This window comes from Nycticebus coucang, chromosome 4 (genome assembly GCF_027406575.1).
Source record: "Nycticebus coucang isolate mNycCou1 chromosome 4, mNycCou1.pri, whole genome shotgun sequence".
In the NCBI taxonomy this organism is placed as follows: domain Eukaryota; kingdom Metazoa; phylum Chordata; class Mammalia; order Primates; family Lorisidae; genus Nycticebus; species Nycticebus coucang.
Genome location: NC_069783.1, coordinates 148,073,598 through 148,090,458, shown reverse-complemented (window position 1 = coordinate 148,090,458; position 16,861 = coordinate 148,073,598). Strand labels below are relative to the sequence as shown.

At 40.3% G+C, this 16,861-nt stretch overlaps 1 protein-coding gene across 11 annotated transcripts in view; it reads left to right on the top strand.

Annotated features, from left to right (window-relative positions):
- Positions 1-16,861, top strand: part of LOC128583189 (laminin subunit alpha-1-like) — a 58,326-nt gene that overhangs the window by 35,944 nt on the left and 5,521 nt on the right. For 2 of the 11 annotated variants that reach the window (XR_008379408.1, XR_008379411.1), the window contains exons 2-4: positions 11,945-11,983; positions 13,373-13,409; positions 14,009-14,228. The exons of 2 other annotated variants lie outside the window; for them this stretch is intronic. Coding sequence is in view for 3 of the 9 variants with exons in the window: in XM_053587201.1 (XP_053443176.1) it covers positions 13,443-13,545 (103 nt within the window). In the remaining 6 variants the exon portion in view is untranslated. Of the gene's footprint in view, positions 1-11,944; positions 11,984-13,368; positions 13,546-14,008; positions 14,229-16,861 lie in introns of those variants that run through there. 7 more of the 11 variants (XR_008379412.1, XR_008379414.1, XR_008379409.1 and 4 more) reach the window with 5 other exon arrangements.

The window sequence follows — 16,861 nt, the reverse complement described above, 5'->3', positions numbered from 1 at the left end:
AAGGTTGGGTCAAAGGAGAGTCTTTGTGAAGAATAAGAAATGGAATAATGGCTCTTTTTGGTTTTTTGTTTATTTGTTTGAGACAGAGTCTTACTCTGCCACCTGGGCTAGAGTGCCATGGCATCATCATAGCCCACAGCAACCTCACACTCTTGGGGTCAGGTGATCCTTCTGCCTCAGCCTCCCAAGTAGTTGGGACTACAGGTGTCCACCACAACACCTGGCTAGTTTTTTCTATTTTTAGTAGAGACAGGGTCTTGCTCTTTCTCAGGCTGGTCTTGAACTCCTGATCTCCAGCAATCCACCTGCCTCAGCCTGCCAGAGTGCTGGGATTACAGGCATAATGCCGGAATAATGTTTTTTAATGAGAAAAATAAATGGCTCTCCTTTACTTTTAAGGTTCTTTGGCTGGGCTACAAATTAAATTGACATAAGACAGATTAAAAGGAGACAATCATACTTAATTACGTATGTATACACGGGAGTCCTACAAAATATGAAATTCAAAAAAAATGGTTGACACTTATATATTATCCTGAGCTATAGAAAAGGGATAGGGGCCTAGGGATTCTGGGGGCTGGTGGCAACACAAGTTATGGGAGGGTCAGGGAGGAAATATGTGGCAACTAAGGGCTCTTGTTTGCAGATAAAAAGTCTCTCGGGTAATAATAATTGTCTGGAGCAGCCAGACAATTCCTGATACAGATATCTTAGCAATGTAGGTTTTCTTTATAGATGTAAATTTCTTTTATAAAAGGACAGCTTTTCAGAGCTACTCCTGTGTCTGCAGTTTCTCAGAATAACCAGCTCAAAATATGCCAGAGAAGTGTATTTTGGGGGTGGCATATTCTGATCTCCTCCAGTTGTATTTTGAGGTGGTATATCCTGAGCCCCAACAGTTTTAGCTGGGGCCAGGATACCTTAGATCTTCTGGGAATAGTGATTTTCAAAATACACACAGCAGAGTACTTCCTTCCCAAGGTTCTGGCAATCATTTTGGTTGGGCTTCTGATACACTGTCCTGTTCCACATGGGTTGAGAACCACTGGTGTAGACTCACTCCACTCGGCACTGTCCGGACCACACCTAATGTCTTTGAGTTTGTTGTGGCTGCCTCTCTTTTAAATGGCTGCAGAGGCTAGGCAAGGTGGCTCATGCCTGTAATCCTAGCACTCTGGGGACCTGAGGCAGGTGAATGCTTCAGCTCAGAAGTTTAAGACCAGACTAAGCAAGAGCAAGACCTCTCATCTCTGGCTCAGGGCCTGTAGCTCAGCGGCTAGGGCACCAGCCACAGACATCAAGGCTGGTGGGTTTGAATCCAGCCCGGGCCTGCCAAACAATAATGATAACCACAACCAAAAAATAGTTGGGCATTGTGGCGGGCGCCTGTAGTCCCAGCTACTTGGGAGGCTGAAGCAAGAGAATTGCTTAAGCCCAAGGGTTTGAGGTTACTGAGAGCTGTGATGCCATGACACTCTACTCGGGGTGACAGCTTGAAGCTCTGTCTCACACACACACACACACACACACACACAAGACCCCCATCTCTACTAAAAAATATTAGAAAAAACTAGCCAGGCATTGTGGTGGGTGCCTGTAGTCCTAGCTACTTGGGAGACTGAGGTAAGAGGATCACTTCAACCTAAGAGTTTGAGGTTGCTGTGAGCTATGACACCATGGCACTCTACCCAGGGTTACAGAGACTCTGTCTCAAAAAAAAAAAAAAAAAGTAAAAAAGAAAACACAACATACCAACATTTGTGGGATACATTTAAGGTAGTATTTACAGAGAAGATTTTTAGCACTAAACATCGATGTTAGAAAAGAAGAATGGTCTCAAATCATTGTAAAGATTCAGAATTGCCAAAACAATTTTTAAAAAGAACAAAGGTGGAGAATTCACACTATGTGGTTTCAAGACTTATTATAAAGCTACAGTAATCAAAACTCTGGTATGACACCAAAATTATCCGTAAAATTAAAAACAGATAAATTAGACTTCATCAAAATGAAAAACTTTGATTAAAGTTAAAAATTAAAAACCATGGGAAAACTCCTTTGGCCCCTGAAGCCTCCCTGAAAATCAACTGACAAAAGGCAGAAGCAAATGAGAAACAGCGTACAAAAGTTATTTTAACATGTATAACAGAGAAATCGCAGGAGAAAGATTACCCAGGAATCCAGTGGGTTACAGATATATATCCTTTTTCATAGGAGAAAAAGATAAGGAATGTGGGTGATTTTTATCCTTCTTCATAGGATAAAAAGATAAGGAATGTGGATGATTTTAAGGGGGATAGTAAATGATTTTAGGGGAATTCACTGAACTTGGAGAACATGTAATGACCTGAGATAAAGTCTGTTTGGCTTACAGGGCAGTGTGACAGAAGTCTGTCCACTGGTGTTGACAGACTTTGGTCTTTCTGCCTGTGGTATGAGTTAAGTTTAAGAAGACTTAGGGAAAGCAGTTGTGCGTTTTTTGGTCAGGTCTGCGTACTAGGTAGATTTAGGAACTTCAGATAACAACTTCATCCTGTGCTTTGGGAGAGGCAGAGGATTTAGACATGGGATGTGGAGGACACATCAGGGAGATTCTGAGGCTGCTTCTTCAGTCCAATGTGTCAAAGTGCCGTATTTTGGGGTATCAATTTCTAAGCCCTGTCTGAAACTTCCCTAGAAGTTTTACCCACTAACAGCTGAGTTGGTTTGGGGGAGAAAATAAACTTAGTAGCTGGATGGCAAAGGGTCTCATTATTCCAGCCTCTCATTTCTGGGTATAGTTTATTCCAGTTAAATAGTTGCATCTCAATTTTGTCGATGGCATTGCATGTGGACTCTTAGAGCTGAGCCTGTACGTATGATGAGGCAAACAGGTCTTTAATAAGAGGAGTTTCTATGGAAACAGAAGGATAAAAGTCACTTCCTAGAGAACTCTACAAGCTCACCCTTCTAGAGTCTGGAGGGCAGTCAGCAGAGATAGTGGCAATCTGACATATTTTATTGGATTATAATTTGTGTGTAAAGTTTTTCCAAAGATAAACTGTTACAGGGATTTTTTTTCTTCAAAGCCAAGCTGACTAGCTACAGCTTATAAGGCCTCAGGAAAAAGTTTCAGTGAGTTAAAGTGAGAAAAATGAGAAAAAAAATTTGTAAATGCTGGTTTGGAGATTTGCAACCATCAAAGAATTCATGATTCAGTTCAAAATGTTTAGCAGGTAATAAAAACTCAAAAACAATGGATAGGGCTAGAATCTAATAACAGCTGCCTTGTTATGTTTTCTTCTGAAAGATAATTTTTTCTGTCTTTGGTATCTCATTTCTACCAAAGACTAGTTTATTTGTAGAATTAGTTTCATTAACTTGGCCTAATTATTTACATAAAGCTTGGTGAGGATAGTGATTTATCATATAGGCTTTTTTTTTAAGTTAGCCTTGCTGGAACTTTTCATAAGGAATTCAGATTAGGCTTTTTATTATTTTTTTTTTTTTGTAGAGACAGAGTCTCACTGTACCGCCCTCAGGTAGAGTGCCGTGGCGTCACACGGCTCACAGCAACCTCCAGCTCTTGGGCTTACGTGATTCTCTTGCCTCAGCCTCCCGAGCAGCTGGGACTACAGGCGCCCGCCACAACGCCCGGCTATTTTTTTGTTGCAGTTTGGCCGGGGCTGGGTTTGAACCCGCCACCCTCGGCATATGGGGCTGGCACCCTACTCACTGAGCCACAGGCGCCGCCCCAGATTAGGCTTTTTAAAACCTCTTGTGGCAAGGAAGCCAAGCCAAGGATTTGACTCACCCTCTGGCTGTGTCTGTAACACCTGTGCAAATTGGTGAATTCTTTTCTTCTCAAAGCCCCCAAATACTTTGAGGTCCCTGGTCCTGTTAAAAGTGACGTTCTTTACTTACTGTAAGGCAACCCTGTATTCAAGGCATCCCTCCAGTTTTCCAAGGGCCTCTACTTGCTTCATAATGTCAACCTCAATTTCTTAAAGCTGTCTTACCATATCTGAAAACATTCCAGTCAAAAGTTTGGTAAAATAAATAATGTTTCCAGTTGTGTTCTGTTCTGAGAGTAGTAAAAATTATTGCACATGTGCAAAGAACTGTATTACCATAAAATAAAAATATTCATGAATACTTTCTGAATTCTAGGGTGATCAGGCAGAGAGAAAGGCAAATGTTTCAGTTTTGTTCACAAAGTATATATTACCCAATTATTATAAAACTTAAAAGAAAAAAGTTTTCTTAATTCTTGAAAATAAAACGTGAAGAATTAGCAATGTTTCAAACAAAAGGTTGTAAAATACTATTTTAGGCTAATGTAATTAATTCTTATGCTGCTTGATATTAGGTTAGCAATTTTGTGAGTCCATTTTTTTCCGTTAGAATTCTAGAAATTTTGACCAAGTCCAAGGATATGTGTGCACTCCCAAAGTTGTCAGAATACTCTATCAGAATTCTTTCTGTCCTTTCTGTGAACCTCATTGGAGATACAATACTTTAAGATTTGAAGAGTTTTCAGGGGAAAAAAGCAATAATAAAGCAATAAATTTTAGACAGCAACATGTAAAATAGCCATGGTTAAAGAGGAAACTGACAAGGAAATTTAGTTATTTTCTGGGGCCTACAACAACGTAGTTTGAGAGTCGTAATTAGTACTGATAACATATACCAGAACATATCAGAATTTTTTGGACTCTCAGTTTTGAAACACATATGTCAATAGCATACCCATACAAATATAACTATAAACAATGTTAAATGTCATTTATTATTTGAAAATACCTCCCCTATAATTTAACATATCAAATAAGCCTATTTGTTATTTCTCTTTTGGATGTTTTGGGGCCCTTTTGTGTGTGTCCCTCACAACGCCCAGCTATTTTTTTGTTGCAGTTGCCATTGTTGTTTAGCAGGCCCAGGCGGGGTTCGAACCTGCCAGCCTAGATGTATGTGGCTGGCACCCTAACTACTGACCTATGGGTGGCGAGCCAATTTTAACTTGTATTACCCCTAATTTTTAATGAAAAACCAAGGAAGTTAACAATTTTGTTCACCACCATTGAGAAAATGAAAAGATAATTCACAGGCTGAGAAAAAATATTTGTAAATTATATTTTTGATAGAGGGCTTATATCTAGAATGTATATTGGGCACTCTCCAAACTCAATAATAAAACAACACCACAAGAGCAAATAGGTGAAAGATTTGACAGACACTTTACCAAAGAAGTTAAGTGAATGGCTAACAAACACATAACAAGATACTCAACATCATTGGGTCATTGGGGCTTTAAGGTCCACTTAAACCACAATGGAGCACCACTACAGCACCTATCGAGATGGCCAAAACAAAAAAGACTGACCCCATCAGGTGGTGGGGAGGATATGGAGGACCTGGAACTCTCACACACTATGTACATAAAATGGTGCAACCACTTTGGAAAATAGTTAGGCAGCTTCTTAAAAAGTTAAACCTCAACCTACCACAGATTCATAGTTTCCTCTTCTTTATTCAAGATAAAAGGCATATTTCCATCTAGAGATGTGTATATGGATGTTTATAGCAGCTTTATCTGCAGTGTCCAGCACTAGGTGAACCACAGTCTAGGCACACAGCAAACTACTCTTAGCCAGTCAGAAGGAATGAACTATTGATCTATACGGAGACATTGGTGAACCTCAATGTAATTATGCTGATTGAAAACCCCACACAAACAATGGTACATGCTGCGTCATTTCATGTATATGCTTTTTTAAAAAAATGCAAACCTATCTACAGTGACAGAACACAGCTAAGCAGTTACTTCAGAATGGAGGGATGGGAAAGATATTACAAAGATTTCTAGGGGAGCTTTCTCCCACCCCCTTAGATGCTATAGCTGGAATTAAACGGACGTAAGACAAATTGGCAGGGGAAAAGCACGCAAATTGTATTTAATATATTTATATGCAGGTAGAGTTTTAAAAAGGAAAATGAAGACCCAAAGAAACCATGAGGTCCAAAAGCTTATATACCTTTTCTATACAAAGAACAATAATTTTAAGGATGTGAGAAAACAAGGAGGCTTGAACTTGAGTCTGAAGTGTGGGACCACGTCTGGGAAGTACGCAAGGAATCTCGTGGAGATGCGGGCTGTTTTGGCAGGCTTGTTTGTATAGGTCTGTTTCAGCTCCCAGTCTTTGATGGTAAGAACAATCTTTCCCGGTACAGAGAAGACGCCTTCCTCAGGGGAAATTTTATGACCTGATTTTAGGTAGAAAGGGGGTGCCCAGAAAGCCCATCTGGCATCTGATGTTTCTTAAGGGACTTCAGCACAAAATAACATGTCCAGGCTGCATATTTGGGGTGGCATGTTCCAAATACCTTCAGACTCAGGAAGAAATGTGGGGGGTAAGGGATATGTTCGTTTTCTCGAATGTGGTGACGGTTTCATGGGAGTGTCAGACTTATCGAACTGTATGCTTCAAATATCTGCAGTTGATGGGGTGTCGATTATACCTTGAGGAAGAAAAGAAAAGTTTAATCTGAGGAATAGGAGATCAGGCCCACAGAGAAGCTGCGGTGGGGCAGCATCCCAGCCCCCTCCCGGAGGGGAACTCAGTAATCACTGCTTGAAGCTATTCCCGTAGTTCAGCCATGTGTAGCCAGTCACTAGTCAATATCATTCCTGTAAACTAATGAGAATTCCTGAAAAACTGCTTTTAGAATCACCCTTCTCCTGGTTTGTCTTCTTTAAAAACAGAAGCTCCCCTTTGTTCTCGGGCGCACTCTCAGGACCCCAGGCTGCAGTCCTCAACACTGGCCCAAATTCACTCTGCATTAATCTTGCCTCAGTCTCCTTGTTAGGTTGACAGTCTCACTCACCATTGTTTTTTTATTATTTTTTATTTTTTTATTGTTAAATCATAGCTGTGTACATTAGTGCAATCAAGGGGTATAATGTGCTGGTTTCATATACAATCTGAAATATTCTCATCAAACTGTTCAATGTAGCCTTTGTGGCATTTTCTTAGTTATTGTATGTAGACATTTGTATTCTGCATTTAGTAGGTTTCGCCTGTACCCATTCTAAGATGCACCGTAGGTGTGGCCCCACCCATTACTCTCCCTCCACCCTGACTTACCCCCTCCCTTCCCCTTCCTTGGCCCTTTCCCCATATTCTTGTGCTATAGTTGGGTTATAGCCTTCATATGAAAGCTGTAAATTAGCTTCATAGTAGGGCTGAGTAATTGGATACTTTTTCTTCCATTCTTGAGATACTTTGTTAAGAAGAATATGTTCCAGCTCCATCCATGTAAGCATGAAAGAGGTAAAGTCTCCATCTTTCTTTAAGGCTACATAATATTCCATGGTATACATGTACCACAATTTGCTAGTCCATTTGTGGGTCGATGGGCACTTGGGCGTCTTCCATGACTCAGCGATTATGAATTGGGCTGCAATAAACCTTCTGGTACAGATGTCTTTGTTATATTGTGATTTTTGGTTTTCTGGGTATATAACCTAGTAAAGGAATTATAGGATAGAATGGCAGGTAGACTCTCACGGGATAAAAGATTTAAACTTAAGACATGAAACTATGAAACTACTTGAAGAAAGTACAGGGAAAACTCTTAAAGGAATCGGCCTGGGTGAATATTTTATGAGGAGGATTCCCCAGGCAATTGAAGCAGTATCAAAAATACATTACTGTGACCTGATCAAACTAAAAAGCTTTTGCACAGCCAAGAACATAGTAAGTAAAGCAAGCAGACAGCCCTCTGAATGGGAGAAAATATTTGCAGGTTATACCTCCGATAAAGGTTTAATAACCAGAATCCACAGAGAACTCAAACGTATTAGCAAGAAAAGAACAGGTGATCCATCTCAGGGTGGGCAAAGGACTTGAAGAGAAACTTCTCTAAAGAAGACAGACGCACAATCTACAGACACATGAAAAAAAGCTCGTCATCCTTAAGTATCAGAGAAATGCAAATCAAAACTACTTTGAGATATCACCTAACCCCAGTAAGAGTAGCTCACATAACAAAATCCCAAAACCAGAGATGTTGGCGTGGATGCAGAGAAAAGGGCACACTTCTACACTGCTGGTGGGAATGCACACTAATCCGTTCCTTTTGGAAGGATGTTTGGACCATTGTTTTTTTAAAAGAACTAACTTTTGTTCTTTTTTTAAAAGAACAAAAGAGCATGCTCCTCTGAGTTCTTGGCTCAGGTTTCACACGTGGTTGTTTGGGGGGCTGTCAGGGCTCATTACCTTAACTGTTCAGCAACTTCTTTGGTGGCTGAGGAGAGCCTCCCAGCCATGCTCTCTCACTCAGGACTGACCCCGCCTCAGTCTGCAACGCTCTTGTTCTTTCTCAGGGCAACGTCAGAAAGTACAGAAATTATACACCTATGAGCCCCCAGGGTAGAGACTGTCATCAACTTTGAGATCCTGGAATAATCTTACCCACTTGGTAAGTGTCAGATGTGTCTGTGGGTGCTGAAATGAACCGAATCAATTACGACTGTTAATTTACTAAAAGGTTTGCTTTGGCCCCAAATTTTTTTTATTCAAATAGTGTTTTTTTTCTTTGTGAGAGCTGAGATGGAATCAAGAAAAGACTCATTCTATTAACTCCTTAAATAGATCTTTTTCATTCAAAGAAGGGGTCAATAGGAGAGGCATAAGCTGTGAGTCTTGTCCCAGCAAAGAAAGCCACGTGGGCAGTCCCTTTATTCAGATAAAGTTTTTCCCCCTCTGTGAGAATTGAACAGAAGTCAAAGAAAGCCTTATATATTCAATTCTTAAATTCTTTGGCTTCAAAGGAATGTTATAAGGAACCTGTAACTCAGGTAACTTTTGTTTTCAGATCCAGGGTGCGTAGTCTCGATAGCAGTCTCGATTACTCAAATTTCTGACCTTTTGCAAGTCCCTGACCAATGACACTATCATGTTTTGGCAACTGTAGTTGAGTACCTAGAATCTTGGCCTATAGCCTGCATCTCACCTGTCTGCACTGCAGACTCCTGACTCTAGTTTAGAAACCTGTGGTCGGGTGGGCTGTCTGGATCGCTGCCTAATCCTTACAACCCTGATGGACTGCTCCTTACCTGTCTGACGGGCTCTCTTCACTCAGGGTCTACCAGCTGCTCCCTCTATAACCAGACTTTGGCAGCTCAGGTTAAAGTTACCTTATCAGTGATTCCTAAGCCTGCTTCAATTTACAATACAGTACAATGTAATTTACAATACAGTACAATGTAATTTCCTCCAGAAATTAAGTTTCATTTTATTCTTCATTACAGTATAAATTTTCCCCTAAGATCACCTGAGATTTTAAAAACACTATGCCTCCCCCCCACTAAACAGACCAGTTAAATTAGAGTCCCTCATGACCCCAGGCATCAGCGTGGTTGGGGGGCAGGTTGTTTAAACCTGCATTCTGGTGTGCAGCCAGGTGAGAGTCACTGCCTGCTGGGTAGAAGGGCAGCGGCTTTTGTGTAGAAAGTCCACGCTTTCTTTAACGTGTCTGGGAAAACTGAATTGCTTTTGTTTTACCTTCTACAGTTCTACAATTACATTTCCCCAAAGGCTAAGTTCTCTCATTGGTTATGTACAGGTCATGGCCGTTAGGGGAAAATTTATCCTGTAATTAAGAAGAAAATGAAACTTAATTTCTGGAGGAAATTATATTGTACTGTATTGTAAATTACACTTTTCATTGGGAAATTATGAAATAAGATTTTGGCATTGGCTAAAATAATGTAGTGTCTAATTTTAAAAATGACATAATTAAAAGATAATTAGTGGAATAGGTACTAATTTGGCTAATTGCAACAATTAAATGATTGCTTCCATAATGTAAATTACTTTTTTACCATAGTCAGCCATCTAAAATATTTTCTAAACATCAATTGGCATTTTAAACATTAGATCATTTTACATGTATGAGCAAGTGGCCTATATTTGGTTAGTGGACCGCTTGTGACCGATGGCCAACTGCACCAGACCGGTCGACCAAAACTGCCTCAGCCAAGCAGGTTGCTGGCCCACGCTCAGCCCCAGTGGGGGTGGGAGAAGGCTGTGCAGGTGCCCAGCCTCAGTGTTGCTGTGCTAGATGTTGTCTTTGCTCCAAAGAAAACTCTTGAGTCTCCGTTTCCTCATCTGTGTGCAGGGTATGATAAAACCGCTTCACTGGATTATCCCTATAATATGCATAGCATTAAAGCTCTTAATATAATAAGACGTAATAGTGATTTGCATTATTATTTTAAAAATACTTTTCTTTACACCAGCGCATTCTTATACTTCTCCTGCCCTTTAATTTGGCTGGCCAGAGAGAGGACCTGGGAGACATGGGGGCACGGGAAATTGGATTAGGTCACTGGATCCTGGAGGACAGCTGGGTGCTGCGAGATGGGTGGCAGGTGGGGGTGGGGCAGGTTTATCCATCAGAATTTTCCCTCCACTGGGGAGAGCTTGGGAAATGGGGCAAGCCTGAGTCTGTAGGGGAAGCTGTCCTGGAAGTCGGATTGAGGGAGAGAGCCTCGACTCCACAGAGCCAGCGGCATAGACCCAGACCCAGGATGCGAAGCCGGCAGATTTAACTGTGGAATCCAAACCAATAATCACTATTTCTACATGGATTTGAAGTCTGTTTTCTGCGGGTTGTGTTTTTGGTTTTTTGCAATGTTTGTAGTTCGAATTTTCCCTTTTTCTGACAATTGAAATTGAGCCAGATGCTCTGCATCTGAGCAGGGAAGAGTGAGGTAACTTACTGTTGACCCACAGAACGCAGGGCTGGAAAGGCTCAGCTAGATTTGCACGTTTAAACTGTAGCTCTCATCTCCTGAGTTCCATAGAAGTGACTCGGGGGTTGACATAGTGGGAGCAGAGGGGAGAGGGCGGGATCAAAGGGACAGGGCTCCACTGAGAACCCGCCCTTTTCCTTCTTCAGATTATGGTCTGCTGGTTTGCTCTATTTTGTATGTCTGCGATTTTGAATAAAATTCCACGTGCAAATAAGGATTCTAGTCACAAAGAAAACAAAAGGTTGGGAAACCAGAAAATTAGTTCACTCTTCCATTTTATGAATGGGAGATGAGAATGATAAAGTGACTTGCTGGATGTTACACATGTAGAAAATAGGTGCAGGAGGACAGGTAATTAGTTTTTCTGATTTTCGATCCAGGGACACAGCCTCTTGTATCATGTTGCCTTTCAACAGGTGAGGAAAGGTGGGTAAGAAGATCCAGGACCTATTTTCTAGACCACAGCTCTATACATGCTGCAAGAGAAATCTTCAAGCAAAGTGAAAGGAAAACAGCAAAATTTCAGCATCTTGAAGGTCTCACTATCACAGTGAAGAAAACCAAATAAACAAGGGGCGCAGGGCACAATTTGCCTTCATTTCTCTCTTACACTGGAAGCTTCTTTTTAAATTTTTAATTATTTTAAATTTCAGATTAATATGAGAGTACATACAATTAGGTTACATAGTTGGTTTTAGTGAAGTTAAAGTCCAAGTTGTAGTTGTGCCCTTCACCCAGGAAAGTGTGCCGTCTACCCGTGCAAGGTATCCATTGGGTGGGAACTTACCGAACCCTTTCCCCACTTCCTACTTGAATTTAATTGAGTTTCCTTTCCTGTGAGCACGTAGTTGTTAATCTAGTTTTGGTTTAGCGCGGAGTACATGTGATGCTTGTTTATCTGTTACTTGTGATACTTCACTTAGGAGAATGTTCTCTAAATCCATCTAGATTGTTACAAAAGATACAAAATCTCCATATTTTTAGGGTTGAATAGTATTCTATGGTATACATATACCACAGTTTATTAATACATTCATGGGTTGAAGGGCACGTGGGTTATTTCCATATCTTTGAGATTATCACGTGAACTGCTATCAACATTTGAGTGAAAATGCTCTTATGGTAAAATGTATTTTTTTCTTTTAGGTGGATATGTGGTGATGGGATTGCAGGATCAAATGATAGGTCTACTTTTAGTTCTTTGAGGACTCTCCGTTTCTTTCCATGGAGGCTGCACTGCTTTGCAGTCCCACCAACAGCTCACGAGTGTTCCCTTCTCTCCACGCCCACACCGGCATCTGTTGCTTCTGGACTTTGTGCTGTGGGCCATTCTTACTGGGGTTAGGTGATATCTCAGGGTGGTTTTGATCTGCATTTCTCTGATGATCATGTGCTTGTTGGCATCTGTCTGTCCTCCTGAGAAAAGTTTCTGTTCACATTTCCTGCCCAGTTATTAATGGGGTTGTTTGCTCTTTTTTGTTGACTTGCTTGAATTCTTTTGTAGATTCTGGTGATTAGCCCTTTGTCAGCTTTGTAGCATGCAAATGTCCTCTCCCACTCTGAAGGTTGTCTCTTTGCTTTTTTGATTGGGTCCTTAGCTGTGCAGAAACTTTTTCACTTTATCAGGTCCCATTTATTTATTTTTGTTGTTGCTGCAGTTGCTGGTGGGATCTTCTTCATAAATCTGTAGGCTAATAGGATTAAGCGTTTTTCTGATACTTTCTTCTGGTGCTTTTATAGTTTTGTGTCTTAGATTTAAATATTCTACCCATCCTGAGTTAATTTTTGCAAGGGAGGAGAAGTTTTTACATGTGGCTAAGCAGCTCTCCCAGCACCATTTATTGAATACAAGTTGTTTTCCCTAGTGTATGCTTTTGTTTGTTTTGACAGAGATCAGATGGCGATATGAGCCTGGTTTCAGCTCTAGACTCTCTGTTCTGCCCCATAGATCTGTATCTCTGTTTTTATGCCAATGCTATGCTATTCTGATCACTATAGATTTGTAGTATAACCTGAAGTCTGGTGAAGAAATGCCTCCAGATTTGTTCTTATTTTGTAGAATTGTGTTGGCCATTTGGATTTGTTGTTGTTGCATGAAAACATTGAACTATTTTTTCAAGATCTTCAAAGTATGACATTGGTATTTTAATGGAGATTGCACTAAATTTGTAGATTGCTTTGGGTAATTTGGACATTTTAACAATGTTTGTTTTTCTAAGCCATGAGCTTGGTATTTCCTTCCTTCTGTTAACATCCTCTGTTATTTCTTTTCTCAGGGTTTCATAATTCTCTCTGTGGAAATCCTTTATATTCTTTGTTAAATATATTCCAAGGTATTTCATTTTATTTGATGATACCGTGAAGGGTTTTGTATCTTTGCTTTGATTGTCAGCTTGACTATTGTTGGCATATATGAAGGCTACTGATTTGTATATATTGATTTTATATCCTGAGATGTTGCTGTATTTCTTGATCACCTTCAGGAGTATCATAGTTGGGTCCTTGGGGTTTTCTAAGTATAAGATCATATGATCAGCAAAGAGTGATAGTGTGACCTCCTCCATCCCCAGGAAGCTTCTGTTCTATTGCCAATTAAGCTGCATGACTTGGGGTAAGGCACCTGGAAAACCACAAAAAGATTTGCATGTCATTCTTAGAAAGGGATAAAGCAGTGGTTCCCTTTGGGAGTCGGAAAACACATATTTCTGATGGTCTTAGGAACCGAGACACTGCTCCTCTGTCTCCAGGTGAGTATGCCCACATGGACCCGGCATGATGACATCATCTGTATTAAAGGGTCACAGCATTAGGAAGGTTGAGAACCACTGGGGTAAAGGATCCTGTAACAGATCAGTTTTACGGCAAATCCTCAGGATAATGTTATAAAGAAATGCAAGTGGGTACATTTTTCACGACTGAAGTTTATTTATATCACCTTTGTCTGCTACTGAGCTGTAGCATTAGTAGGAAATCAGTATTTACCCAAGGATGTGCCCTACTCCCAGGTATTTAATGGAATCCTGCGGTTCCCACCAACTGTACTCCATGCTTTCCTTTTTCTAGCTCATCTAACAGTCTGTGTAACATCCTCTTACTTGAGCATCCTCCAATATGAGATCAATATGATCTCAGCAGATTGCTGATCATAAGTACCTCCTATGTAAAAATTCTAGCCTTGGCAAAGAGAAGAAATCTATCTCTGTAATGTAGGTGCAGGGAATGAGTGTTCAATGAGAAGAAAAAGGAGAAATATCTGCACGGAGGGGAAGAAAAGTGGTCAATTTGGACAAAGAAATAAAACTCAACCATTGCTGATTTTTGAGTAATCAGGATTGATAAAATTACCTGGCTCTCCAGTTCCTTGTGGCTGTGCAGGTATAGATAGCTACAGAATCCAGGGCAGGATTGTTGGTGGAAGCCGGAACACACAGTGAGTATATGTTCTGTTTAGTGCCAAACCACATTTGGGAAGTTTGTAGGTTACAATTGCTAAACCTCCATCTAGATTCTTCTTTAATTAATGCCACTTAACATTATTGTAATTGGGAATGTTAGTTTTGTTTTTGTTTTGTGTGTGTGTTAAAAGGAATAAAATATAGGCAGAAAGCAATCATGGTTGTTAGTAGAAGTAGTCAATATAATATGGCCTGGGTGGTTTTACCATCACAACTTCACTGAATTGACCTTGGCTATTAGACCAGTTGAATAAGAGACATATCCCTATAACAAAGGAATAAAAGAATCATTAAAACGTAAAATTTAAGCATACACCATCTAACTACCTCTCTGTAGTTAAATGTAATTGCAGTTTTCCACCAAAGAATTTGTGGAGAATTAAAATGAAAAACAAATACTTGGGGAAATAGCACCAAATGGATGGAAAATATGAAATTAACCTTTTCCAATCCAATTTTTCTGCCACCCACATTCTCCCCAGATCTTTTTTATTTTGGTGGGGAAAGCATCAGTGGATTACTTGTAATTATCTTACAGTTTTAAAAAAGAAAAACATAAATATGAACTCACCTGATGATTTTATTATATATTTTAGGTTATATAAAATTTTAGATTATATAAAATAATTAAAGTGTTATTTGTTTACTTTTGTTTATGATTTTTTTGAGTACTGTACTTTTTGAAGCAAACTCTAGGATGGAGTCCAAGCTTCCTCTTGCAGAAATGGTTTCTCTCTTTCCACTTTCCTCATTTCTTCTGCTGTAAACCATGCGATCTTTTGTTGAGTTCTTTCCATTTTGCAGTATACAATGCATCCTCCCATGTAGCCTGGCCTCAGTGTCAGAGATGATTGTCTTCCCCTCTTTCTTGAATTTCTGTTCCTGATGTTGCTCACAAGCTGAGTGGGGCCATTTCTGCTATGAGGGAGGTGCATCTGCACTTTGGAGAGGCCAAACAGATGGATCAACAGCAAAGAATGTGAGCAATGTCTTCCCACAGGATTTAAATTAGTTGTCTCAATATCCAGAAAATCTGTTTCTTATAAGGAATTGGAGAACTATTGAACTTCAGAATTATTTACATTTCTTTAGAAATGTGCTCATTGTCAGCGGAAGGCTGTCACGTGAAGAAGTATCTTTGGCATATGAGCCAAGCATTATACAGTGTCGGGGGAGAGAGCAAAGAGCTCTTCCCACTCGGCCATGTCTACCCAGATCACTACTTTAACAGCTTGAAATAAGTTGCTCCTATCTACTTTGTTAGATTTTTTTTCTTCACATTTTCTTTTCCTTCTAAAAACAAGCAACTGACAAAACAAAAATTAAAGACCTCTTCGATTCTTACAATTTCTTGGAAGAAAATTTTGTTTCAGATATTACATATTTCAAACAATTGTTTTTTTTTTTTTTTAGAGACAGAGTCTCCCTTTGTTACTCTCGGTAGAGTGCTATGGCTTGACAGCTCACAGCAACCTCCAGCTCTTGGGCTTAGGTGATTCTCTTGCCTTAGCCTCCTGAGTAGCTGGGACTACAGGTGCCTGCCACAACGCCCGGCTATTTTTATGTTGCTTGGTTGTGGCTGGGTTTGAACCCTCCACCTTCGGTATATGGGGCTAGTGCCCTACTCACTGAGCCACAGATTCTGCCCTTCAAACAGAGTTTGAGGTCTCTTTTATTCTATTCCCTATCATATCAATATTAAGAAAAGGATTGGGTCATCAGCAGTTTACTAAAATTTTCCCAACACATATTAAATTAGCTTGACATGTCTATACAAAAAGAACAGGTTGACTTAAACGGGGATTAGTCAGAATTGAAAGCATTGAAAAAAGAATGTTATAAAGAAAGTCCAGCGGGTGTATTTCTCACTACCATTCCTCTCTTACAGAAGAAAATCAGTGGTGCTCATTTGGTTGCCATCCAGAAGAAGAGTCTTAGTTGCCAGGCCAGAACCGCTCGGATCTTAGCAAGCATGTCTTGTATATTTTGAAATCATTGATTATATCAGGGTTGAGATCATTAGCTTGTAATCATTAAACTGGAAATTCAATTGGCCCTGGTTCTGATTCAATACTTACCAAAATAACTTCTATTAGCATTTGGATTTCCCTGAAGCTCTGGCTACAATAAGAAAATAAAGATTACCCTGGACAGACCATAAAACGCTAAATTGGAGTCATACCTAGAACCTCAGTGTAGGGAGGGGCAGCCTCCAGCTATTTATTCTTCCAGCTGTGGTTAATGCGTGGGAAACAGGTGCTGTAACTGGTGGCCCAGGCTCCCCACCTGGCCTGGGGCATGTGCAGTGTATATATCAGGGACCCAGACCTGACACTCTACCCTTCCTTCTTTCCGGGAGTGGGCTTTTGAGGTGCCCCTAGAGGGAGTGAGTCTCCAGAGTTTTTAGTGAGTTCTATAGAGGAGGAGCCAGATTCCAGCAATTCTTGAGACCAGATGTGTATCTCGGTCTTAGAAGGATTGAGTCCTCCAGTGACTGAGATTATAAAGCCAGCAGGTGGGAGATGCAAAGCTAAGGGTCCAGATGAAGTTCTGAGACCTGTTTCTGTCTGTCTGTCTGAAAGAGTCCTAGAGTCTCCACATTTTAAAA